The sequence below is a fragment of the Littorina saxatilis genome, linkage group LG1 (assembly GCF_037325665.1).
Source record: "Littorina saxatilis isolate snail1 linkage group LG1, US_GU_Lsax_2.0, whole genome shotgun sequence".
NCBI lineage: Eukaryota > Metazoa > Mollusca > Gastropoda > Littorinimorpha > Littorinidae > Littorina > Littorina saxatilis.
This window is the reverse complement of record NC_090245.1, coordinates 42,622,979-42,649,808: the sequence shown is the minus strand read 5'-3', so window position 1 is coordinate 42,649,808 and position 26,830 is coordinate 42,622,979. Positions and strand designations below refer to the sequence as shown.

The 26,830-nt window shown below is 42.3% G+C and overlaps 1 protein-coding gene across 1 annotated transcript; it reads right to left on the bottom strand.

Moving 5' to 3' along the window:
- Positions 1 to 1,086: 1,086 nt before the first annotated feature.
- On the bottom strand, positions 1,087 to 17,767 carry LOC138970268 (uncharacterized). Its single transcript, XM_070342766.1, has 3 exons — positions 17,731 to 17,767; positions 15,904 to 15,981; positions 1,087 to 7,227 (listed from the first exon to the last, which is right to left on the bottom strand). The coding sequence occupies exon 3, from the start codon at positions 7,206 to 7,208 to the stop codon at positions 2,889 to 2,891; it is 4,320 nt and encodes a 1,439-aa protein (XP_070198867.1). The 5' UTR covers positions 7,209 to 7,227; positions 15,904 to 15,981; positions 17,731 to 17,767; the 3' UTR covers positions 1,087 to 2,888.
- Positions 17,768 to 26,830: the final 9,063 nt, after the last annotated feature.

The window sequence follows — 26,830 nt, the reverse complement described above, 5'->3', positions numbered from 1 at the left end:
CACCCTGGCCCAGTCACATTATTCTGACACCGGACCAACCAGTCCTAGCACTGACCCCATAATGCCAGACGCCAGGCGGAGCAGCCATGCACTAGATTGCCAATTTTAAAGTCTTAGGTATGGCCCGGCCGGGGTTCGAACCCATGACCTCCCGATCACGGGGCGGACGCCTTACCACTAGGCCAACCGTGCCGGTTTTCATTGTCATGATAACTGTACCTATACATATTTTCAGTCCAGGTCAAACTCAGTCTGGGAATAGCATTGGTCGACGATCGCTGCTATAAGCTTACTTGATCACAGTGATTTAAAAAACAAGAATGGTCAGTTATGGGAACGTTTTATTTACAACAAAAACAAAACATATTGACAGATACGTAGACCCAATGGTCTTAAAGAGGACAGACAAACGCTTATGGTACAGATGACCATCATTCTCGCCTGAGACTGAGAACAGCAACGCTTTGATTCTCAGCTAAATTCATTATCAGTTCAGTGTGTATGTCTGTCTCCGCCCTTTAAAGACCAGTTGGTCAACGTTCCTGTGAATGAAATGTTTTGTTATAAATTAAACGTTCCAGTAACCTCTCATTCTTGTTTTTTTATTCTGAATTTGGGAACGTTACCAATCTATCTTCTTTTTACATTTAGTCAAGTTTTGACTAAATGTTTTAACGTAGAGGGGGGAATCGAGACGAGGGTGTGGTGTATGTAGAGCGATTTAGAGAAAACTACTAGACCGATCTTCATGAAATTTTACATGAAAGTTCCTGGGTATAATATCCCCAGACGTTCTTTTTCATTTTTTTTTATTTTATATAAATGTCTTTGATGACGTCATATCCGGCTTTTTGTGAGTTCGACAGCTTGACTAAATGTAGTAATTTCGCCTTACGCGACTTGTTTTTTTTAATTACAGTGAATCAGTAAGGTATGGTGAGCTTAAAACCGTTGTTCTAGTTTTCTTCATTTTGTATAAAGAGACCCGTTCCTCCCCATGGTAACCATCTTTAAAAACACCAAAAACCTGTCCCAGCTTTTACATGGAATAAGAGCATCCTTACATGATATACAAGCCCGGCTGAATTCTTGTTTCTGCACATAGCAGGTCTTTTTATTTTTTTTATTGTTTTAATGTACTTGTACTTTGGTCAGTCTGCACAATTCATTCAGCAAAAACTTCTGACTCTTCCCGGGAAGCTGCCAAAAATGAACAGAGCAGAGGCAGTATTCATTCACACTTCACATAAATTTTATTCAGTGAAGTGAGAGGTGTAAAATTAGTCACATATACTGTGAGTGATTGCAACAATACCTTCTGATCACAACACATACAAAGCTTATTATTTCAATAAATAAAAATACATGTGTATATTATATATATATATTAGGAAAAAAAATCAGAACAACCACTCTTTCTCTTCCTCTCTCGACGGCTGTCACACACCAGTACACATGCACACACACCCACAGGATATGTATGCACACACACAGCACCCACACTACTACAGCTACACATCATCGCTGTAATTCCAGACATGGGATTCTTCCTTAAATTTACGGAATTCCTTAAATTTGTAGGCTCCAGGGATCATTCTTGAGATTCGTGCAAATCCGCTGAGAAAATGTTGGGGTATATGTAGGTATATGTATATGTAGGTATATTTGGGGTATATGTAAGCTGAAATATGCATTTCAGGGCCATTTTTGTGTCTAAAACACTAAAAACCTTCAGCTTCTGGGGGCTGTGCCCCCGGACCCTGACCACGGGCGTTGCCCATGGACCCTACTGGGGGCCTTCTGCAGCCCCCAGACCCCCACCTTCTTTTTCCTTAATTATCACTTTTTCTGAATCCCATGTCTGAATTCACAAACCTCGTATCTCAATTTTTGCTGTTTTGAGAAAAACAAAAAAGACAGTTTTGAAAATTCACTGCATCAAATAATTATAACTTCAATTCATGGGTTGATATTTTCTTTAAAAAAATGCAATAGCAGTCCAAATGTGTGTTAATGTTAGTTGTTAATGATTTTCGATACAACTGAGAAAATATTGAGATATATAGGAGCTTTTTATCAGAAGGAGTCATCCAGAATTAGTATATAATACGATTTTTTCCCTTTGTCACCTAATGTTCAGTGGTTATATTTCAGTATTTGGGAGAAAAATTTTTTTGTGAGGCAAAAATACAACAGCAGCAACCTCATATCTTCCATGTTGTGACATATTTCTGTCCAAGTGTGGCACAAAAACCTCGTAAGTTTAACTGAAGCAGGTTTTTTTTTGGCGCTCTCTTGACACAAATGAAGATACAGTTCAAGTTTTTTCTCAAGAACTTTTTCTCACTTTAGAAAGCAACTGGAGATTCAAGCTTTTCTCACCACATGGGCAACAAAATAAGGGAGCTAATTACTGTTTTCAGGTCCAAAAATTGAGCTACATACAAGGTTTGTAAATTACAGCGACGGCATGCTCTAACACCTCTGCCTCAAGCATACTCTTTGTACAATACCAGCACGGTCAGATCTGAGCATTGATAATCTGTGGCGCTGAATAATCTACACTTTGAGTTTAAATGTCAAGCATGCACACATTCAAACTGCAGTCCTGCATGAAAAGAGAAGTCCTTCATGCTTCATGTTTTTGATTTTCCATTGCATTTTGCCCATTCCTTGGTAAGAAGTATGAATCAAGTTAAAGTTTCTTGGGCAAATCAAAATATCTAGTCTACTCACACCGTGCTGCATTTGAGACATGTTTAGTAACAGACCAAGCCATGAAGATTTATACATTGGAGAACAATCAGTTTATAGGACCCCTGCCTAAAATCAAACAAGCACTGTAGCGTATAATATTCAGAGAGCTGTTCTCTCGGTTTTAACATCAATTAATGTCCTTCTGGCTGCGGCCATGGGATTGTATGATGGATGTATGTGCTGAACTGATATGGCGACATCTCCTCTGCAGGCATAGTCAATCTAGGCTGCTCTGCGGTTCCCACTGGAAGATCAGTTACATTCTCTGCTGGCCTCCAGTCAGTCAAAGGTCCAACATTCGTGCTGGCATCTGAGCGCAACAATCCAGACTCTGAGCTTTCCATCCCTTCTCTCGACTGCCCTGGTGTGCTGTGCATACCATCCATAGAGCTTTTAGGCTGGACAAGTCTGGGGAATTTCTGAGGATACTTGCTACCTTTGCGGCGCCCTTTCTGGGGAATTTTGCCGCCTGGATATTTTGCATGCAGTGCCATATGATGGAGAAGTGAGTCTTTTCTAGAAAGGGATTTTCCACACTCCTCACACAGCCAGCTTTGTCTGGGTGTAGCTGTGTGCTTCTTTCTGATATGGTCATCCAAAAGATATTTGTAAAAAAATCCAGCACCACAGTTTTCACACATGAACGGTTTGGGTCCATCATGTTTGGACATGTGGATCTTCAAGCGACTAAGCTCCACAAACCCCTTCCCACAATCACAGCAAATATGGGGCATCACATCCCAGTGTCGCTTCATGTGAACATTGAGACATATCTGTTGCTTGAACATTTTCCCACACTTATGACAGGTGAACTTTTTGACATCATTTTCTCCTTCTGGTAATGGGTGGTGGTGGAGCATATGCTGTGTCACAGAAGCCTTCCAGCGAAACATCTCTCCACATTTTGGGCAACCATGTGGGCGAAAGTCAGTGTGCCTACGCTGGTGCAAGACAAGCGCAGACTTGAGCATGAACGATTTGTTGCACTGGTCACACTTAAACGGTCTCAGTCCTGAATGTCGAAGCCTGTGCACACGCAAACTATCCTGGCAAGAGAAGTCTTTGAAACATATGTCACATTTTGCAAGCTGTTTGCCAAGGGCTTGATGCAGAGTTGCTCCAGGATGTTCAGATGCCACATGGACCTGTAAATCTTTCTTGAAGAATGATTTTTGACATAATTTACAAGTGTGCTGCTTTACAGTTCTTCCTCTGCCAGGTTTGTTTGGCGGGAGGGCATGCATGCGCATGTGCGTCATCCAGCCACTTGAATCGAAGAATCTGTTGCTGCAAAGCATACACTTGAAGCGTCTTTCCTTCCTATGGACACGGCGAATGTGTCTGGAGAGTTTATACCCACTTGAGAAATCTAACTCACATTCATTGCACTTGTAAGGCTTCATTCCACAGTGAACGCGCATGACATGCAGAGACAAGCAGTGCTTCATGTAGTAAGCAGCATCACACAAGGAGCACTTGAACTTTTTGTTCCCACCGTTGTGATGAACTACATGTCGACGCAATGTGCGGCTGTCATAGAAACAAGCATCACACTGTGTGCACTTGAACGGTTTATCTCCTACATGACGGCGAGTGTGTGTTATGTACCGGTTTCGTTTCAGGAAAACTTTCCCACACTCCTCGCATTCATATCGGCCTTTCTGAGGGCTTCTCCCACAAAAGAAACGCTGGTGACGATCCAAGCCTGGAAAAGTGTCATAGCGTTTCTCACAAGTGATGCATATGAACGGCATATCTTCATCTTTTACTCCACTGACAACTGTTCTTGACTCATTGCATTTCATCTGATGCTTCTCGTAACCTTTTGCTGTCACAAAGCCTTTCTCACACTTAGCGCATACAAACTCAACACGCTCAGACAAATCCTTACCGCAGATTTTTTCATGCCTGCGCTTGGCAGTGTTATAGGTGAAAGTTTTGTTGCACTTTTCACATTCATAAGGTGTGGTATTTGTGTGTTTTGAGCGCACATGGTCTCTGAGATGGCTTGAGACTTTGTAAGATGTGCTACAGTATTCACAGACATAGGGTCTATCTCCAGTATGGACACGCATGTGGCAGGTAAGACTGTCTGCTCGACTGAAAGTCTTTTGACAAATGGGACATGTTTTGTTGCCTTTCTTACCCTTTGTAATTCCACTTGTTTTTCCCACCTTGGAACCCAAGTTTTGGGTGACTTTAGTGTTGGACTGTTTCGTTGCCTCGTTCTTCACTCTTGACGTCTTCTTGGGTCTTTCCTTTCTGATGATGAGCCTTATCCTCGGTGGCTTGTCCCCTTCCACACCATCGCCTGACTCTTCAATGAAAGATGTTCTGCAATGGTGCTTTCTCTTTTTTTGTTTTAATGAAGCTTGTGTTGGGTATTTGGCAGGTGCCTCACGGGGCGATGGGGGTTCGTACTCTGATGTTGAGCTGTCGTAATGCTCAGGCTCTTCTTTCACTGTGGCACTTTCAAGTCTGGTGTTGTCTGCTGATTGAACGTTTATGTTGTGAGTGGAGAGCTTGGGTGCTCCAGTTTTGTTATCTAACTCTGGGAGCACTGCTTCAAGGTTTAGCCCTGCTGTATACTCAAGACTCTTTTCAACCACAGGTTGTTCTTCCGGTTCTGTGTCTTCCTCCCCATCACTTGATTCTGAATACATACTTGGCGTCACGGTAAACGGAGTAGACTGTACCTTCCTGGCCGGTGGTGTTTGACACCCCTCTCTCTGGCTTGCTGCAAGTACTTTTTCTTGCATGAAGGAACCAGCACCAGTGTTTGAAGGAAAAGATCTGTCAGGATTTTCTAGCAACTCTCTTTCAGTTTTCTGTTGAAAAGGGAATTGTTCACCAGCTCTATCAGAATTTGAAATAATACTGCTGAAGCTGGCATCTCTGGCAATGGTTTCATTGCTAGCTGAAAATAAAGCATCCTCTTTTGAGCTTTCCGCATGCCTAGTCACCTGTGAAAATGTTTTTGCTTCAAGGTAATGTCTAGCTGTTTGGGAAGTTGGTTCATTTTGTCCACATGCTCTCTCTCCTTCAAAGACTTCATTGTTTAACATTATTTTGTTCTCAGCAAGCCTGCCTGATGCGTTTTCAATTTCTGTTGACATCTGCGATTCCTCTTCAGAATGTGTCGGTGACTTCATGGCACGAGCATCTCCAGGAGGTGATACTAGGTCGTTCTCTCTGTGCGAGTTTATGGTACCGCCATGGTCATAGCTGTTGTTCCTGTTTTGCACCCCATGCGACTGTAAGTGGAGAAAGTTGGCGTCATACAGATTTCTCTCTGCTAATTGCTTCTTCTCACTGTCAGTGAAGCCACACCTCTGCAACACTGCATCAGGAATGTGAGCATGGGCAGGCGGCGCAGAGTGTGCTGGTGGTGGGGCATTGAACTGAAGCTCGGGGCTTGGCACACAGTCAAACGGGGAACCTGGGTTGTATGTGCTGTGTGGAAGCGTTGGGTTGAAAGAGCGGACAGAAGACACCATAGGCGAGTTACAGTAAACGTAGTTAGATGCACCACCGAGGGGAATGTAAGATGGCACTGAAGTAGAGTAATGGCTTTGGTATCTCCCTGCACTGTCCACGTGACTTCTGCTCTCTGCCAGCATGGTTGCCTGCCTTTGGCTGTAGTTTTCCAAGATGTCAGGGCATGCCTGCGAAGAAGAAACATGGGGTGAACTGCGTTGCCGAGAAACAAAGAATGGACTTCTTTCTGGTGCGGAGCCACCAGGAAAATTGTCTCTGGGATGATTCAAGTGACTGCCATCATTATATGCACTTCTACGGTTACCGTGAGGAGACACACTAAGTCGACCTCTGTCAAAGTGGTTGATATCCACAGAAGAACCCCTAGCCATGTTCTCCTCGACACTCACATGGGATGTCACACCAAAATAGGTGCCACCGTCTTTGTTTGCATTGTAGCCTGGCATCTGCAGGGAACCAGCAGCTTGCCCAGTGCTGAATAAAGCATGCCCTTGGCCCATGAGCCCACTAACTTGCCCTCTGTCAAACTCATAGGCGTCAGCACGTTCTAGGCCATACCTTGAAACACCCAAGCCAGATTGACTCGCACTTGGTCTAACCCCAAAACGAGTATAATCCAAAGCATCAGGAAAACCTAGACGGTCGAGTGAAGGAAGGCTGGTGGGAAGATTCCCCATGGCATAAGCAAAGTTGCTGCCATGAAGAAGGGGATGTTGCCCAGCATAGCGTCTTTCTAACTCTGCAGATAAGGCAGTGGAAGTAGCCCCACCATCTGCTTGCTCAAAGGGGTTGCCAGGAGACAGTGGCTGCTGCGAAGGACACTGAGTTCTGCTGAGGTGAGACAAGGTAGACAGGTCCCTCACTGCATCATAGCCTGAAGGGTTGCTGGGAGAAACGTACCCGTACCCTGTGTCATTGTTGCTGGTCCCCGTTCCTCCCCTGCGACGATCCATTACCGTCAGCGTTGCAAGTCTGCAACACAATCACAAGATCACTACATTTTATTCAGCCCAGCATGCAAAAACACAAGGAAAACAGCTTGGCAATGCGACATAATACTCACACTCCAATCCCGTTTTGTTAAACTCAAATCATTCTTATCCATGTATGCCCCAACACAAACCAAACAATCTATATTATAATACGCGTGGGCTTTTTCGCCGTGTGGACGTATCTCCTACCAAACCCCGCCGATTTGGCCCCTGTCCCTCGGTTTTCCCGTAGGAAAGGATCGCGCTGAACACGATGCGACGGGTTAGATTCACGAGTTCGAAAGCGAAATGGCTTTTGGAGGCTTTTCGGCAAAAAATTTCGTAGCAGACCAAATATCCCAGCTATCCCATTGGCCGAAAGCGAACGGTCTGACTAAACACTACGCGACCGCACCCCAGACGAACCTAGCCGTGTGTTTTATTTCTCTGACTTAAAACTCGGTACAAAGTATGATAATGTTGTGAAGATACTGGATATATAAAAAATATTACACGTACATGCTTTAGTTTGAGGCCCCGCAAGGTAGTGCAAGGTCGCGTGCGGTCGCACAGTCTTTGGTCAGACCCAAAGCGAACTTGCTCCTCCCCTACCCAGCTTTGAATCGAGGCAGCTGTCAAATCTTTTGCCATCGACTGGTGGATCCTACAACTGGCTCTACAGGTAAATCCCATTTATCAGTCTGTAAAACTTTTTTAAAGTGTTCCTAACCTTGCTGTATTCTGCCACAGGGGTTATCCTATAGAGATAGAGAATTTGCAACATTATTCGCCACGTTTCTCAATCTCCACGCCACGCTGAACTGCAGGATTTTGCCAGTGTCACGATTTCATCGTTTCGCCTGTGTACATATTTCCCCCTCGACATTATACTCAAGACTGAAATGTTAAGAAGTGAAATTATTTATGGACGAAAAGCATGTCAGTTTCTTGCATGTGAAGAAAATTGGTGGTAAAATTTAATAGATTTCACCCCCAAAATCGAATTCTTCGAAAACGTGTACTGAGTGGTTACGTCCCTTGAGTAAGAAAGAAAACATTTTAGGATGAATCAAATTTCTAAGTTAAATAAAACAAATTGGTTGGACAAATTTGGCCCCATGAATGTAAGGTACACAAGGTCGCTCATCAGTACTGTCGAAGGGTGTTTTTTTGTTCAGTGTAGAGTTTATTGAATCATTATATATTTTAGACGTTTTAGATTTCCATTTCGTAAAAATCTATGACCCATAGTATAGGCCATACATGAGGGGGGAGGGAGGGCGGTGCTATTACCTGAAAACAGCACACACACGTACCATTGGATGTACCTTTATTGGGTGTGTGTTTGTGTGTGTGTACATGACTTTATATGCATGGATGCGTGCACTCCATTGTGTGTGTGTGTGTGGGGGGGGGGGGGTAAAAGAATCTTGCTTAGGCCATGCATGGGGGAAGGGGGGGGGGGGGGGGGGTCTATTACCTGAAAACAGCATAGGGAAAATTGTGTTATGTAGGCGTATTTTAATTTTATGATTTTGCTAATAACATTTTTTTTTCTCCCAGTCCATACATGGAGGGGGAGGGGGTGAACGAATCTTGCTTTTTCTACTTTCTCTAACCCATGCATTGGGATGTGGGGGGGGGGGGGGGGGGGTGAACGAATCTTGCTTTTTCTACTTCTCTAACCCATGGCATAGGCCATACATGTGGGGGGGGTTCTATTACCTGAAAACAGCATCCACACACACGCGCACACGTTCCATTGGACGTACATTTATTGTGTGCGTGTGTGTGTGTGTGTACATGAGTGTATATGCATGGATGCGTGCACTTGATTGTGTGTGTGTGTGTGTGTGTGTGTGTGTGTGTGTATGTGTGTGTGTGTGTGTGTGTGTGTGTTTGAACCATGTATATATTTTCTGTTGTCATTTACTTATGTTATACTATGCGTTTGAATCATTATATATTTTAGACGTCATACTTTTTGGTCGTATCTTCACGATGGCTTTTACCTTTAATGCTTCCAACTTTCAAAGCACTGCAAGGCTGGGAAGAGATGCGCACTTTCATCACTGTGTGTGTGTGATCATTTGGGGGGGGGGGGGCTGGATTTTTACACCAATGAATGAGCAAACGTATAAAGAGAAAATGTTGTTCATGTAGACGTAATCATGCAAACGTCATTCCTGCCAAAACAAATCATTTTTCAGTGTTGCATACTCCTGTGTATAAGGTATAATTTTTTTTTTCATTTTCTTCAGATATGGTGTCATAACGACCAACTCACTGCGACCTCACTTCAAGACGGTGACCACAACTTGGCCTGTGAAGCAGTACCCCGACTTCGACAAAAACAAAAGCAATCTTTCCAGACCATCATCAACCAATTGTCAGATGCAAAAACCAAAGCGAGCAAAGACTTCACACAACTAACCAATCTTAGGCGTGAAAATCACCGCCTCCAGTCGGCCACCTCATCTTCATCTGCACTACGTTCATCTACACCCACTGCTGCACCAAACAACCCTGCGGCAATAGCCAGCTCATCTTCATCTGCACTACGTTCATCTACACCCACTGCTGCACCAAACAACCCTGCAGCAATAGCCAGCTAATCTTCATCTGCACTACGTTCATCTACACCCACTGCTGCACCAAACAACCCTGCAGCAATAGCCAGCTCATCTTCATCTGCACTACGTTCATCTACACCCACCGCTGCACCAAACAACCCTGCAGCAATAGCCAGCTCATCTTCATCTGCACTATGTTCATCTACACCCACCGCTGCACCAAACAACCCTGTAGCAATAGCCAGCTAATCTTCATCTGCACTACGTTCATCTACACCCACTGCTGCACCAAACAACCCTGCAGCAATAGCCAGCTAATCTTCATCTGCACTAGGTTCACCTACACCCACCGCTGCACCAAACAACCCTGCAGCAACAAGCACTCCTACAAACACATCAAACCACCTCGACGTCCAGTCAAATCATGGAAGATGACATGATTCCCGCAACACAAAATTCAACACAATCCACATACATGTTTGATGCAACACAACACGCAACACAAAACCCAACCCAGTCAGGCAGTCCACTTCAGATGACGCAGTTACATCGGGAGAAGCTCTCCAAGCATTGTCTCAGGAATAAACATTCACATTCAACCCATTTTTTCACAACCTTTTCAGAGTCAGTAGTTGCGGGTAAAATCTGATCCCTGTTTTGAATTTTGTGGAATCATTTTGCGACATATCGATAAAGTCACGAGACAAAGAACATCAACAAAGACCATATGGGCAATCATCAACTGTACATTTTTGCGGGGGTGTAACGGAGATCGACTTTGTCTTTATAAGAATAGGAATCACATCATCTTAAACTCTACACACGGTGACAACTGCAACGCGTGTGGCACACAGCATGACAAACAAACAAGTCGCGTAAGGCGAAAATACAACATTTAGTCAAGTAGCTGTCGAACTCACAGAATGAAACTGAACGCAATGCCATTTTTCAGCAAGACCGTATACTCGTAGCATCGTCAGTCCACCGCTCATGGCAAAGGCAGTGAAATTGACAAGAAGAGCGGGGTAGTAGTTGCGCTAAGAAGGATAGCACGCCTTTCTGTACCTCTCTTTGTTTTAACTTTCTGAGCGTGTTTTCAATCCAAACATATCATATCTATATGTTTTTGGAATCAGGAACCGACAAGGAATAAGATGAAAGTGTTTTTAAATTGATTTCGACAATTTAATTTTGATAATAATTTTTATATATTTAATTTCCAGAGCTTGTTTTTAATCCAAATATAACATATTTATATGTTTTTGGAATCAGAAAATGATGGAGAATAAGATGAACGTAAATTTGGATCGTTTTATAAATTTTTATTTTTTTTTTACAATTTTCAGATTTTTAATGACCAAAGTCATTAATTAATTTTTAAGCCACCAAGCTGAAATGCAATACCGAAGTCCGGGCTTCGTCGAAGATTACTTGACCAAAATTTCAACCAATTTGGTTGAAAAATGAGGGCGTGACAGTGCCGCCTCAACTTTCACGAAAAGCCGGATATGACGTCATCAAAGACATTTATCAAAAAAATGAAAAAAACGTTCGGGGATTTCATACCCAGGAACTCTCATGTCAAATTTCATAAAGATCGGCCCAGTAGTTTAGTCTGAATCGCTCTACACACACACACACAGACAGACAGACACACACACACACGCACGCACATACACCACGACCCTCGTCTCGATTCCCCCCTCTACGTTAAAACATTTAGTCAAAACTTGACTAAATGTAAAAAGAGCCCCTGCAATGAATACTCCATGCTTAGTCCTATTTATCAGTTTTGGTGGCGCTGATTTGGCAAATGAAATGTTTTAATTATGTTGTGCTGGCTTGCAGCCCAAGAGAAATATTAAACAAAAGCAAATTTATTTCTTCAGGCCTAACCATCATAATGCCATATATGCATGGTGATCTGTAAACTTTTGTTCTCTGTGCACAATGCATGTGTAAACATTTTGTTGTTCGCAGAACGCAGAATCAATTTCACATTTTAACCCTTAGGCTATATGTCGCGCTACTTTACGTATACTGTCACCTGGTTGTCACGACATATGTCGCGCTACTGGCTCAGTCTGTTTGGTCGGTTTCGATTACCTCCCGGGGATGCGAAAACCTATAGGACCGTTTTTTGTTATTTTTCTCTCTGTTAATTCACCAGTGGCTATGTAACGTGTTACAGAATTGCACCAGTGTAAGGGTTAACATTTTATTTTTCACTCACATGTTTGCTGAAGTGTACAAATTTTGTTACATTTAGTGCTGGGTTTTTTCCCCGTCTCAAGACATATATGGTGATGTGTACAACTACTGTTCTCTGGGCACACTTTTTTGCACATTTATGTCCCTCACTTATGTCAATGTAACCGCTAATTTGTTTAAGTCCAGACAATCGTACAAACGTTTCATTGTGGGTGACTCGAGCTGTCGGGATAGTGCGACGAGATTTCTTTCCCAATTATATGATTGGTGTTATATATTCATTTACACATTTTAACTAGCATTCATCATCTTGGTTGAAGCGTGACAAAATGATTTTGTCACATTGATGGAATTCTCAGACTGTCCACATTGACTGAAATCTCAGAAAAGGGCACAATTTAACTCTGTTTTATTCTTTCCCAATTATTAATTATATGATTAGTTGTTGTTCACAGAACCCACTGTATATTTACCACTGGGTTACTTTTTCATTCCTATTTGCTGATGTGTAAAACTTTTTTTTGTTACTGTGCACACTATTTGCTCATTTAATGCTGTCTTTATGTGTTTGTTTCATTCCCATGTGTCATATTTTCTGAGATTTCGGTCAATGTAGCCACTTTTTTTGTTTTGCCGCATTAAGCCTTTCCTTCGTAACTGTCTGCCTTCACCAAGCTGTAGATTCTTGCATTACTAATGGCGAGCAGCTACGCAAGAAAACAAAGAAAGTGTATTCAAGCGCCGAGCCTGGTAAAAAGAAAATATCGCTACATTGACCGAAATTTCAGAAAGCGTAAAGCGTCACATGTTTGCTGCTGTGTAAATGGTTTGTCGTTCATTGCACATTGAACGCTGCTTTTCTTAGGTTTGATGTTTTATCACATTTTGTTGTTCTGTGTGTGCTAGCGCTTTTTTGGGGTAACTTTGTCGCAATTACTTCTAAATTTAATGTTACTGTTGTCACTGCACAAGTCATGGCCAATCCACCACTGTGCCCTTTTCTTATCTCTCCCAATAAATGTATGGCATTTTGTTCTGTACGCGCGTGCCATTACACATTGAACACGTTTTTGTTGTTGCTTATTCATAATTAACTCTGTTATTAATGCTGATGGGGTCTATGTCGACCAAAAGAGTGGGATTCCCTGTAGGTGGAGTTCCTGGAGGGGGATTCCCTGTATACAGGAAATCCCACAGGGTGGAGTTTTTCAATAAAACTTGCAAACCATACTCGAATTTCTAAGAAATATAAAAAAAAGATTGAAAAACATCAAATTCTACCGATGTCGCCAAGCATCACGTGACTTTCAGCGATATCAGCGACACGCTACAGTAACTAAATCCTGTGGTATTCCCTGTTACAGGGAATCCCCCTCCAGGAACTCCACCTACAGGGAATCCCACTCTTTTGGTCGACATAGACCCCATCAGCGTAATTAATGAAGAAGAAAAAATCCCGTACGGAGCGCTACTTTACGTATACTGTCATGGTTGTCACGACATATATGTCGCGTTACTGGCTCAGTTTGTTTGGTCGGTTCCGATTACCTCCCATGGATGCGGTCATGGTTGTCACGACAAATGTCGCGTTACTGGCTCAGTCTGTTTGGTCGGTTCCGATTACCTCCCATGGATGCGAAAACCTATATGACCGTTTTTTGTTATTTTTCTCTCTGTTAATTCACCAGTGGCTATGTAACATGTGTTACAGAATTGCACCAGTGTAGGGGTTAACATTTTATTTTTCACTCACATGTTTGCTGAAGTGTACAAATTTTGTTCCATTTAGTGCTGGTTTTTTTTCCCCGTCTCAAGACATATATGGTGATGTGTACAACTATTGTTCTCTGGGCACATATTTTTGCACATTTATGTCCCTCACTTATTTCAATGTAACCGCTAATTTGTTTTAAGTCCAGTCAATCGTACAAACGTTTCATTGTGGGCGACTCGAAGTGTCGAGGTACTGCGACGAGATTTCTTTCCCAATTATATGATTGGTGTTATATATTCTTTTACACATTTTAACTAGCATTCATCATCTTGGCTGAAGCGTGACAAAATGATTTTGTCACATTGATTGAATTCTCAAACTGTCCACATTGACTGAAATCTCAGAAAAGGACACAATTTAACACTATTTTATTCTTTCCTAATTATATGATTTGTTATTGTTCACAGAACCCACTGTATATTTACCACTAGGTTACTTTTTCATTCCTATTTGCTGATGTGTAAAACTTTTTTTTGTACTGTGCACACTATTCGCTCATTTAATGCTGTGTTTATGTGTTTGTTTCATTCCCATGTGTCATATTTTCTGAGATTTCGGTCAATGTAGCCACTTTTTCTGTTTTGCCGCATTTAGCCTTTCCTTCGTAACTGTCTGCCTTCACCAAGCTATAGATTCTTGCATTACTAATGGCGAGCAGCTACGCAAGAAAACAAAGAAAGTGTATTCAAGCGCCGAGCCTGGTAAAAAGAAAATATCGCTACATTGACCGAAATTTCAGAAAGCGTCACATGTTTGCCGCTGTGTAAATGGTTTGCAGTTCATTGCACATTGAACGCTGCTTTTCTTAGGTTTGATGTTTTATCACATTTTGTTGTTCTGTGAGTGCTAGCGCTTTTTTAGGGTAACTTTGTCGCAATTACTTCTAAATTTTATACGTTACTGTTGTCACTGCAAACTTGCATTCTCCCAGTAAGGTAATATATTGTACTACGTTGCAAGCCCCTGGAGCAATTTTTTGATTAGTGCTTTTGTGAACAAGAAACAAGTAGCTCTATCCCATCTCCCCTCCCCCCCCCCCCCCCTTTCTAACCTTCGTGGTTGTAAACGACGTTAAACACCAAATAAAGAAAGAAAGAAAGAATGTTGTCACTGCACAAGTCATGGCCAATCCACCACTGTGCCCTTTTTTATCTCCCAATAAACGTGTGGCATTTTGTTCTGTACGCGCGTGCCATTGCACATTGAACACGTTTTTGTTGTTGCTTATTCATAATTAACTCTGTAATTAATGAAGAAGAAAAAATCCCGTGCGGAGCACGGGTATTACTAGTGTAATATAGTCTTCTATTGTTCTAAGTATGCATACATCCACACATGCATCCATATATATACAAATGCGTTGTGCAAATTTAAATGTTAGAACGATTCAAGAATTACAATACAACATAAGCATGAAATCAGGCACCTGCAAATATCGAAAGCCAATGAACAGTATATTAATCTGCAGATAACACATAAAAAGATATTCTGTTAACTTTAATGATTTAAGTCTCTTTGGCCTAAACTTTTTTCTTTTTTTTTTAAACAAAATGAGTTTCCAGTTCCTGGCCAACTCTTGTTTGTTTTGACACAAACATGACCCTGCCATGACCTTAAAATTTGGCAACGGTGAATCATATTTCCTTTCATTTTCATAACTTTATTGTCCCATCGCTGGAAAATTCGAGTCGCTTCCTCCCAGTTGAAAGAGCTCTAGTAACAACAGTTGCGCTACCCAGGTGTGTGCGTGTTTAGGTGTTATCAACCACCTGCACTTATGACAGAATGACCGAGGTCTTTTATGTGCCACAGTGGTGACACGGGGTGGAATATGGATACCGTCTCTGAGCCTGCACATAAAGTTGACCCGTGTCCATCCCGGCCCGGATTCCAACCGTTGATCCTTGGATCACCAGTCCAGTGTTCTACAAATTGAGCTACCGGGCCCAGTGGAGATCATCAGTCCCTAGAAGTGTGTACAGTTTCAAAACTCTAGCTTGAGAGTTAAATAACATCGGAGAAAACCTCCGGATTACTCAGGTGAGTCAAAATTTAAAGAAAACGAAGAACAAAATTGCAGGAAAAGGCTTATAAACTGCAAAATCAAATAGAAAAATACCTGGTTACGGTTTTCTGTGGCTTTTATCCCCATTCACAATCATCTTGCCATCCGAAAGCTAGAACCAGCTCAGTCAGCCTGAAACAGTAGAAAGACACAGATGATACATGAGCTGAGCAGAAGAAAAGTTAAGAGCCACAACACTTCTCACTTAACTTTCTGTATTTTTGTGTTAGAGTGCTCAGGTTATTAAAGGTGTAGTATCTACGGAGCCCTTTTGAGCAAGTTGTCTGGTGAATCAGAGCTTAAATAATACAAGGGACAATGCTTGAAATGTGAATAATGGAACTGATCAACCTCTTATTTTAAGGTATGGCTGGTGTATGATGACATAATTACCACACGAAACCCGAACTGTAAAACTTTTGACGTGATTAGAAGGTGTTTTTTGTGTCTTTTATATTCCTTAAAGGTAATAACCTCAGGTATTCAGCTGCATCTACAATGATTTCAGAATTTGTTTGGTTTGATACATCACTAAATTAACTGCATCTGGACTATACATCCACATAAATAAAGATAGATAATTATTCTCCCAAGGTAACAAATGTGATGCCTTGTTGTTTGACCAACAAACAGAAGGTACTAACTACAAACAAATTAGAAGCTTCTGATTTAAATGGGGTGGTAGAAGAAACAGTTATGACTACACTGGTAGGCCTGTTCTTCTTCAATTTTACCGGGCCAGACCTAAAGCGAAACTGACATATATCTTATATCATGTTGCTTGCAAGAAATCTCTGATCTGATTTTTTTTTAAATTTACAAAGTTCTACAATTCTACAAAGTATAGTTGCTTCTGAACATAGTCCCAAAGTAGAGATAGCACAGTTCTGATGAAATGCAAAGAAGTTCAGTCATACATAACCTACGGTTTGGGGACTTCTAATAATATACAAGTACATGTTCTTTTCACAGTGAAATAGTTGTGCGTATGTCACTATGTGTGTGTGCGTCTCTCTCTCACACACACAATTTGGTTATATCTAAGCTCAGATTGCAGAGATAAGTAGAGATAGTACAGTTCTGATCAAATGCAAAGATGTTCAGTCATATAATATTAATTTACGGTTTGGGAACTTCAAATAGTATTCAAGTACATGTTCTTTCCACAGTGAAATATAGTTGTGTGTGTGTTTGTGTCTCTCTCTCTTTCACTCTCTCACAGACACACACACACAGACACACAATTTGGTAATACATGTATCTAAGCTCAGATTGCACCCGGGCTCCCCTAATAATTATAGCTTCACGCCTCCGACTATATTTAGTATATAATATATAATATTATATACAATCAGAATTTGGTTCAGCTGATCGAGGATCAAATGACCCACAGTCTTGCTCTCCTAGGCTTAAACCCTGAATTTTTTAGCAGGAGCAGTGGGTTTTTTTCTGCACAATAAAGTCAGCCATCTGAAGTAATTAAAATATAAATGAAAAAACAAAATGATAGGGCCTAATCAATTGAAAATGAGTAGATCATCATGCATGGACAAATTCACAAAAAATCTACATGTATCTGTTATTTTTGGCACGGGTTCTGGTAAATCAGTTCCAGGGGAGGAAATGAAATATGTATCTTAATCATTTATAGTTTAGTTACACAGTATAATTTGGTAGAACCGTACGAAGCGCATATAATACATTCTGTTCAGTGAATATTGCAGTCATAACTGTACGTTCATCATCTCTGATCTCTAGATATGCTAGTGCCTTAAATTATTGTAAGTTCTACTATCTGCAGAATCAGTTCTCTGATTTTTTTCCCGTAAGAGTTCTTCTTTGATCAAAGAAACCAAAGCGCAAAAGCGTAGAATACCATACACGGAAAACAGTCTGCTGGCAGCTGCGGAGACACGATCGTACGGGTAGTTTACGGTTAGTTTCGACTTTTGTCTGTAATTTCATTTGTTGGAGTTTTCCCTTGGAATTGATCAATATTAATGCAAATGAGGAATTTTTATACAAAATTCGAGTGTATTCGTGTATATAAACGCAATTTTTCAGGAAAGTACTTTTACAATTTGTTTTTAATTTCAGGAAATACGAAACTAAGACTCTTGTTTCGAAACGAAGCGCACTGTTTCACTGATTGTTTGGCTCACGCACATGCTGACCAGAGAGCAGTAGTGGGCAGACTCAGAATACGACAAAGTGACATATATATATATATACCATATATTGTTGTATTTAGATTTGCATACACAGATTTTGAGTGTTCGATATTTTTAGCTATTGTTTGAAGTGACATTGGTTTCCTCGTAAAAAAAAGATAGTCCTTGTCAAACAAAAGAGCAGACGACACATTTGTCACTCGCTTGCGGCTCACTTGGAGTAACCTGCGCGTTACAGTGAAGCCAGCAGGTTGTGGGTCAGCTTAGAGGTACATGAGTAAGCTTATAATGATTGTAAATGGTTGAGTGCTGAAACATAATTGTTTTGTGTGTTTTAGCGTGACACAGTGTAGGGCCTACCGCACTGAGACTCTGACTGCCGAACAAAATGTGAGATCCGGCGACGCCGGTGACAGTCATGCCCCAAAATTGATTAGCTCATTATTACTGTATGTCTGCGCTCATTAAAAGCAGAGCAGAACTTGAGGGGAGGGGGGGGGGGGGGGTCTTGAGTTCCGGAAGCCCGGTGTCACGATTTCATCTTTCACCTGTGTACATATTTCTCCCTCGACATAAACTCAAGACTGAAATGTTGTTTCCTGGTAAAATTAAGAAGTGAAATTATTTATGGACGAAAAGCATGTCAGTTTCTTGCATGTGAAGAAAATTGGTGGTAACATTTAATAGATTTCAACCCCAAAATCGAATTCTTCGAAAACGTATGTTGCGACCCATCTCGTCATCGGCGCTTTTCCGGAAATGACCTGCGCTTTGTTGGAATTCCAACAATGGCCGCCATTGTAGGAATTCCAACTTTGCGCTACGCGATTCTAGAAATGTACCGCGCGCATAGTGAGAATTCTGCTCTTTCTTAGAATGCGATGTAATATGATACAAGTCATGATGGCCAATGATGATCCTTGTGTTTTAAAGTGATCAATGCTTAGTCTTGAAAAAGCAGATGCATTGTATAACGCACCAAACCAACCGAATTACAAAAAGCAAAAAACACTTTTGATAACTTCGGCGGGCTGTAACAACACAGTTCAACGACCCATCCCACTCGACCAAAACGCACCAATTTTACGTAATTTTTAACGTTTCAGATCTTACATTTTACAACAACAAAAACACAACAAGAGTGTTCCGATATAACTTTTCACTGGTAACTATCGATTGTAATACTTTTTTACTCGGTCTTAACTGATTATATATTAAACTCACACAGTCTCTCTGGGCTGTAGAGATCGACAGCATTACGTCCCTTTACTGAGTAGGCTCTTGTCACTGCATGGTAATCTAGGCTCTTGAAACGTAATGTGCAACTTGAGTCTGTGCGCTATATTGATGTGATTCAGTGATTGTTGCAAAATGTTGATTCAAATTAAAGATGATTTCAGCCTGTTGTAACAAACTAACACTCTACTCTGAGAAGAAAAAAAATCATTGTGTTCAAAATAGATCGAGACAGCAGCGGCAACTAGCTAGCTGCATGCGCTGAGTCAGTGTCACTAGTGAGAGAATTGTTGCACAGTGTACCCCCACACCCCCAATTCCCACACCCCCAATTCAAGTCTTATACAGATAAGACCTTGATTTTTTATATGCCTTATTCATGACCTGTGAATTGGGTATACTTTTTGTGCCAGTCGAAGGGTTGCTATTTCTAGAACGAGGCAGCTCGTTTCCGGAAATGCGGCGCTTTGTTGGAAATCAAATGAGGTTTCGGGAAATCCCGATTATTCCAACTCTGCCCCGGATTCTTACTATGCGCCCAACACGTGTACTGAGTGGTTACGTCCCTTGAGTAAGAAGGAAAATCAAATTTCTAAGTTAAATAAAACAAATTGGTTGGACAAATTTGGCCCCATGAATGTAAGGTACACAAGGTCGCTCATCAGTACTATCGAAGGGTGTTTTTTTGTTCAGTGTAGAGTTTATACTAGATCAACGAGGCCGAGAAGCGAAATATCAACACGGCGAAAGATGAAAACGTCACACCGGGCCACTCCCACTCGTATGCGGCCCTCCACTTAGACCCGGTGTAACGATCGATGCACGGTCATCTTGGCCCCGCCGTCATATTACCACCTCGATATATACTCGAGACTGAAATGTTGTTTCCTTGTAAAATTAATGAAGTGAAATTATTTAAGGACAAAAAGCATGTCAGTTTCTTGCATGTGAAGAAAATTGGTGGTGAAATTTAATAGATTCCACCCCAAAAATCGATTTCTTCGAAAACGTGTACCGCCGCTTACGTCCCTTGAATGAGAAGGGAAACATTTTAGGATGAATCAAATTTCTAAGTTAAATACAAAAAATTGGTTGGACAAATTTGGCCCCATGAATGAAAGGTACACAAGGTCGCTCATCAGTACTATCGAAGGGTGGTTTTTTGTTCAGTGTGGAGTTATACAAGATCAACGAGGCCGAGAATCGTAATATGACGGCGGGACCAAGATGTCATCGTCACACCGGCAGATGTACCTTCTTTCTCTGTGGCGGTGACCCGAAACTATGATACCCCTTTCAAATGCTAATGATTTCCGCAACCGGACACCCCCCCTCCCTCTCCAAACGGGGTTTGGCTCAGTCAGTCCTGGGGTGGCCCGTCCGTCTCAGTGTGCCATCCCTGCCTCATTTGAGGGCCCCAAAGGGTTTAAAATCGTGATTGGCGTTTTTTGACCTTTCTGTGACCGTGATTGCCGAAATTTCCATTTCTGTGATCGTGATGGGACTTTGCCCGTGATCCGTGATGACAAAAAAATCAAGTCTCGTGATCGTGATCGTCATTTGTTTTCGTGATCGTGATGGGCATTATTGCAAAGCATTTTATTTTCAACGTACATTTTTCACAGCTGTATCACTCTATGATCCTCTATTCGTCAAGGAGCCAATCCTGATTGAAGGGAAGCAACAACACATTCAGAAATATGATTTTGACAGCGATTGCTTCCCTTTAAGAGAACCAATCACACAAAAAAAGAGATACAATCAGAAAGCGAATTGCAAAAGTCTGCCAAACTTCATCCAATGGAAGGGCTTCGTGCTAAAGCCTTTTGAGTGCATTCAGTCAAATTCGAATTCGAAGATCAAAAATGGCGTGCAGCGGTACTGTCATCGAACTTCTGTTATATTTTGTGGATTCAAACCAGACCAAAGCAGGCGGCGAGAATGCCTTCCTTCATGTTAAGGTCAGGCTACGGGTCCGTCTTTCCGAAGACGAAATGTCAAGGTATGTTGATCTATTCAGGGCCGGACTAGGTAAGTACTTGGGGGGGGGGGGGGGGGGGTTACAGATGGGGGTTCAGGGGGCAAAGCCCCTTGGTGGGGGTTCAGGGGGCGAACCCCCCTAGGTGGGGGTCAGTTGAAGCTGAACGTTTTTTTGATGTTTCTGGAGGGAAAGGAAGCCTCTCTTTGAACGAAAAAGGTAAATTCGACAGCAAGCTGTATAGGCAATGAAGAAGAATTGAGATTGTAAGGACTCATACTTTTCATCACAAAAATCGTTCAAGAAAAATGTCTTTCGAAAGGGGGTGAGAGGTGCGATTTCTCCTTGGATTTCATGATGATCCAGATGCACCCCCCCTCCTCCCTCCCCCACAAAAAAAAGCGTTTGGGAGGTACATGCTTAAGCCGGGGGGGGGGGGTTGCGCAACCCCTGTAACCCCCCCCCCCCCCCCCTAGTCCGGCCCTGTCTATGTTGCTCTATGATTGTTCTGAATGTAGGCAAAGATCTTGAAATTTGTTCAAGATCTTTGAGTTTGATTGAGATCATTGACATTGTCGACATTGCCACGTCCGGCTGTCACTCGCTCAGTGTGACCTCGACTGGCTCGAGTCTGATCGAGTCTGCGTGTAGCCAAAACCGAAACTAGAAATGTGTTTTTCATCCGAGCAACGTGGACACGCTTGGCATAGATTCTAATTGTCGCTTCTTTGCATTAAAGGTCCTTGTCTACATTTTTATACCGAAATCGCCATTTGACCCTTAAAATGCAGAGTCTATTATCTACAATTATCAACAATACACCCCCTTTCGATCAGGAAAGACGAAGCCAGTGTAGCCGCTTGAAAATTCATTGTAGTATTCCAGCGTAGTACTCATAGTAGGATATCCTTATTTGGAAAATGCCAAGCGCAAAACTCCTCTCAAATCCCGTGCATTTCGTGCGTTTAAAAAAAAGCGTGGACAGCGCTCCAGTGTCAAACTGTTGCTGCACTTGTTTGGGCGTGGCTATAAGCATAGTGACATGAATTTGATTGGTCAGTATTTTTAGGCAAAGCACATGTTCTCAGCAAACAGAAAACAAAATATTGGAAGCGTGAGTCACGCTACCCAAAAATAAAATCTTTTTTTACATATATTTTTTTTCTATAACTTTTTTCCCCATGGTTCATTCATCATCTGACATAACTTTTTAGCGAAATCTAACCATAAGATTATTGAAAACAAGCAAAAATGTAGCGCCTGTAAACTTATCAACAATGGGTTAAATTCAGGAACTATGGCGGGGAGACGTGCCAGTTTGGGTCACTTGATCCTCATGTCAAAGTCGATCAAAGTCATGTTCGTTGGGGATTTTGTTATTATAGACTCTACCATCACACATACATGTACTTTAATTTCAATCCACCCAACAGTTTTTGAGAAAATGGGTTTAAAAGATTTAGCTCTGGAAATGTGAAATTGTGCAAGTATATATTCATGTGTGTGAGTGAGGGTGTGGGAGTTGAATGTGTATGAGTGTATATTCCTTCACCCACCTTCATGATTCCTAGACTGACCTTTAGTCAGGATTATAGACTCTACCATCACACATACATGTACTTTTAATTTCAATCCACCCAATAGTTTTTGAGAAAATGGGGTTAAAAGATTTAGCTCTGGAAATGTGAAATTGTGCAAGTATATATATTCATGTGTGTGAGTGAGGGTGTGGGAGTTGAATGTGTATGAGTGCAGGGGCGGATTAGGGGGGGGGGGGTTACAGAACACCCCCCCCTTCCCGGCTGTGAAAACAAAAATTAATACAAACTTTAAAAGAAATAATGAGTGGCTGCTGACACCAGTTGATCATGTTTAAAATGAAGGATAAGCCATAAATTGTTCATAAAATAGCTAAAACTCTTCAGCTTCTGGGGGGCTCAGCCCCCCAGACCCCCCAACGGGGCCTTGCCCATGTACCCCACAAGGTCTACCCCTGGACCCCAGGTTGTAACCCCCCCCCCCCCCCCCCCTCTGCCTTAACTGCTCCGCCCCTGGAGTGTATATTCCTGTGAGTGTCTGTATGAGAGAGAGAGAGCGAGAGAAAAAACAATGAAAACAACATTCTTCTTACTGATTACAAATCATGATATGTATTTCTATGTGTGAATGAAAGAGAATTCAAAAAAAATAATAAAAAAGTGCAACAGTTGTCACTTTGTGTTGAATAAACAATAGATCCAGAGGAGCGAATAACTGTGTGGTTGTGTTTACTTTGACACGTGCTTTCTGTACCTGCAACCTTTACCGTGACCGTGATTTGCCACTGGTGTTCGTGATCGTGAAAACAAAAATCAAGGTAACTGTGATCGTGAAAGCTAAAATTTCCCTTCCCGTGATCGTGATGATACCCCCCCTTTGGGGCCCTCTCATTTTAGGAACCCCAACCCCCATCATTCCACCCACCCCCGCTCAAGGTCCAGCCCTGACTCAGTGTGACTCGGAAGTGCCATAATTCTATAGCCTATAAAAAATATATCTACTTGTACACCTTTATGGAGCTCGCTCTCTCTCTCTCTTCTCTCTCTCCCCCTCTCTCTCGCTCTCTTCTCTTTCTCTCTTTCTTCATTTTGGTCATTTAAACTTGAACCATGCAAATAACAAAACGACAGACATATTATCCTTGCTTTCTAACGGCAACGTTAAAAACCTCCATGTTTGGATTTTCAGAATCTACATTATTTAACAATTAACTTGACATACATGTATTATATTTATTTATGACTTTATTTCATCAAAACTATCAGCGTTGTTGACAACTGAGACGGTGCACACGGATAACTTTTAGGTTCTTTAAAGGCATGTGTTTTGACAAGGAGATATGTGTACGTGGCCGTGACCAGATTGCCCGAGGCATTGCTGGACATGGGAAGTTTAGTGATGGAGATGTCACAGCTACAGCTGTGACAATCAGCGCAATCGTCGATTTATCTCAATAACGAAATAAATTTTAGGAACTTCCACACCTGACCTGGTGGATATATTGGAAACACACACAGACACACATGCACGGCACGTACACACACACACACACATGGCACACACACACTGACACACACGCACAGCACACACACACACACACTGACACACGCACTGCACACTGACACACACACTGACACACACACACACACACACACACACACACACACACACACACACACACACGCACACACTGATCAGGGTGCAGAAGATCCTACCATATATTATGGTGGCGTTGTTACATGATCCGTGGTTAAGCCGTGTTAAAGGTACCATCCGTCTAATGATCGTGTTCACAACCACAGATCTGTCCCCATGGTGCCGGCGTTTACAGGAAAAAAGAGCATCCTTCAACTATAACCCACACAATATACGGACAGCCTAGCCGTACTTGTCCAGAGTGGGACTTTTGTTCTGAATTAATTTTGCACAATGACTTTCGGGTGTCACTCGGCAAAAAACACACACACAAAAAAACTAAATTTAACAAATACACCATACTGCACAGAAAGTAATCACGCTCAGTGTAGAGTTTTTACATCAGCGAAAGGCTGCTCTTATCAGGCTATCTGTGTGGGCGAGCAGGAACTACTGTGCCTTTAAACTTGACCTTTTCGTTGGAATTTTGTCAGTGTTGATGAAGTGTATGACAGATATGATTTGAGTCAGGCTTCAGTAATTAATCTGATCTCTCCGTTGCGTCAGTCTCATGTTCACCCAATACCATGATAAGCATTATGACAAGATATGCCGACTTAAAGGTTACCCCCCCCCCCCCCCCCTGCGTGAAATGACGGCATTTTGAACCACACCAGATGTGTCTAGGCTTTCACATGGAACAGGCGTATCCTTCCACATGGACACATACAAAACATTCTCAGACTGGTGCGGCTTTTCATGCAGAGTGGGACTGTTGTTGTTGTTGTTGTTGTTGTTGTTGTTGTTGTTGTTGTTGTTGTTGTTTGAATTCGTGTCCCACATTTACACCGGCTTCATTTACGAAAGTTACTTCAGAAAAACATTCCCGGCCACCGCACCGAAAGCTGTCAGACTAGATTTCGGTGGGATGTGTCTAAACTATGATGGACGGATGCTCATAGCCAATGTAAAAAGCCTGGACAGATCTTTACTCGAAAAGGAAGGCAGCATTGCTATCAGTACCGAGTTTTTCTCCAGCAATATCCAACATAATGAACTCATTATTAGATTAGAACAGTCTCAAATTATAAAGACTTCCTTTTCTAAAAAAAAACTAGGCCTACTTATCGTCGTATCACTTCGCAGCCGCGCATGGTTCCTCGCAGTGCCGCATAGAAGCAGTAATTTATACCTCTGCTCGATGTCATAATTATTTAGGACAATCAAAAACAAAATGTCTTTTGTCTTCAACAGTTTCGGCCGGGCACTGAGAGTCACGGCAGGTGTCCGAGTGAGAATAACGATGGCGATGGGCATTGAATGGTGAGACCCCCAGTCTAACTAAGCCTGGGAAAGGCAACTTCATACATGCTTACATTTATCCTTATTATTCAAGTACTCCTCGTGACTAATAAAGCTTTCAGTAAAACTGTGGTAAAATTCGAGTCGTCTACCTGTTTTTGTCTGACAGACCTGAAACCGGCGTGGCCTCATTCAGTTGTCTCCCGTTCAGATCACAAAGACCGGCACGGTGGCCTAGTGGTAAGGCGTCCGCCCCGTGATCGGGAGGTCGTGGGTTCGAACCCCGGCCGGGTCATACCTAAGACTTTAAAATTGGCAATCTAGTGGGTGCACCGCCTGGCGACTGGCATTATGGGGTTAGTGCTAGGACTGGTTGGTCCGGTGTCAGAATAATGTGACTGGGTGAGACATGAAGCCTGTGCTGCGACTTCTGCGCACGTTATATGTCAAAGCAGCACCGCCCTGATATGGCCCTTCGTGGTCGGCTGGGCGTTAAGCAAACAAACAAACAAAAAGATCACAAAGAATTTTGTTCTCTCCATCTGCCACACCAAAAAACAACGGGCCAAACAAAACCATAACCAGACTTGCACAAAAGGTATTTGACATGTGTCACCCAGTTCGTCCTGTATCATAACGGAGACAGGTAAGTCATTTTTGAGAATCGACTGCGAGGTTGTCAGTTTTAACAGCGGAAACTAGTATTCGCCGTACACATTTTGCCAAAAGCCATAAAAACGCTCTAGCAGAAGAAAGTAACATCACACACAAAAATTTCACACTATTCAAAGACAAAAGGAGACACCCAACACTGCTGTTCTCCTCTCCCTCCCGACTATCCCCTGCGCTACCGTCCGTGGCAGGCCGCAGACGATCCCAACATATGTTCTCTAGGAGGTCAAGGTCGCCTACAATGGGCATCTCGAAGGTCTCGTAATCCATCACCGAAGACGCCTCGCTGCTGCGAGCTCCCCCCCCTGAGGAAGCCAACTCTTAAATTACGACATGCAGGATTTCAATTGATATTTTTGCAAAGCATCTGCACAAGCATGTGTGCCTCTGAGGGGAGCATCTCGTTACTCCCCCGTATCGTTACTCCCCCGGCTCGTTACTCCCCCGG

Bases quoted from the DNA above. Each gene is read 5' to 3' on its own strand.
- LOC138970268 (XM_070342766.1), bottom strand. From the start codon at position 7,208: ATGGATCGTCGCAGGGGAGGAACGGGGACCAGCAACAATGACACAGGG.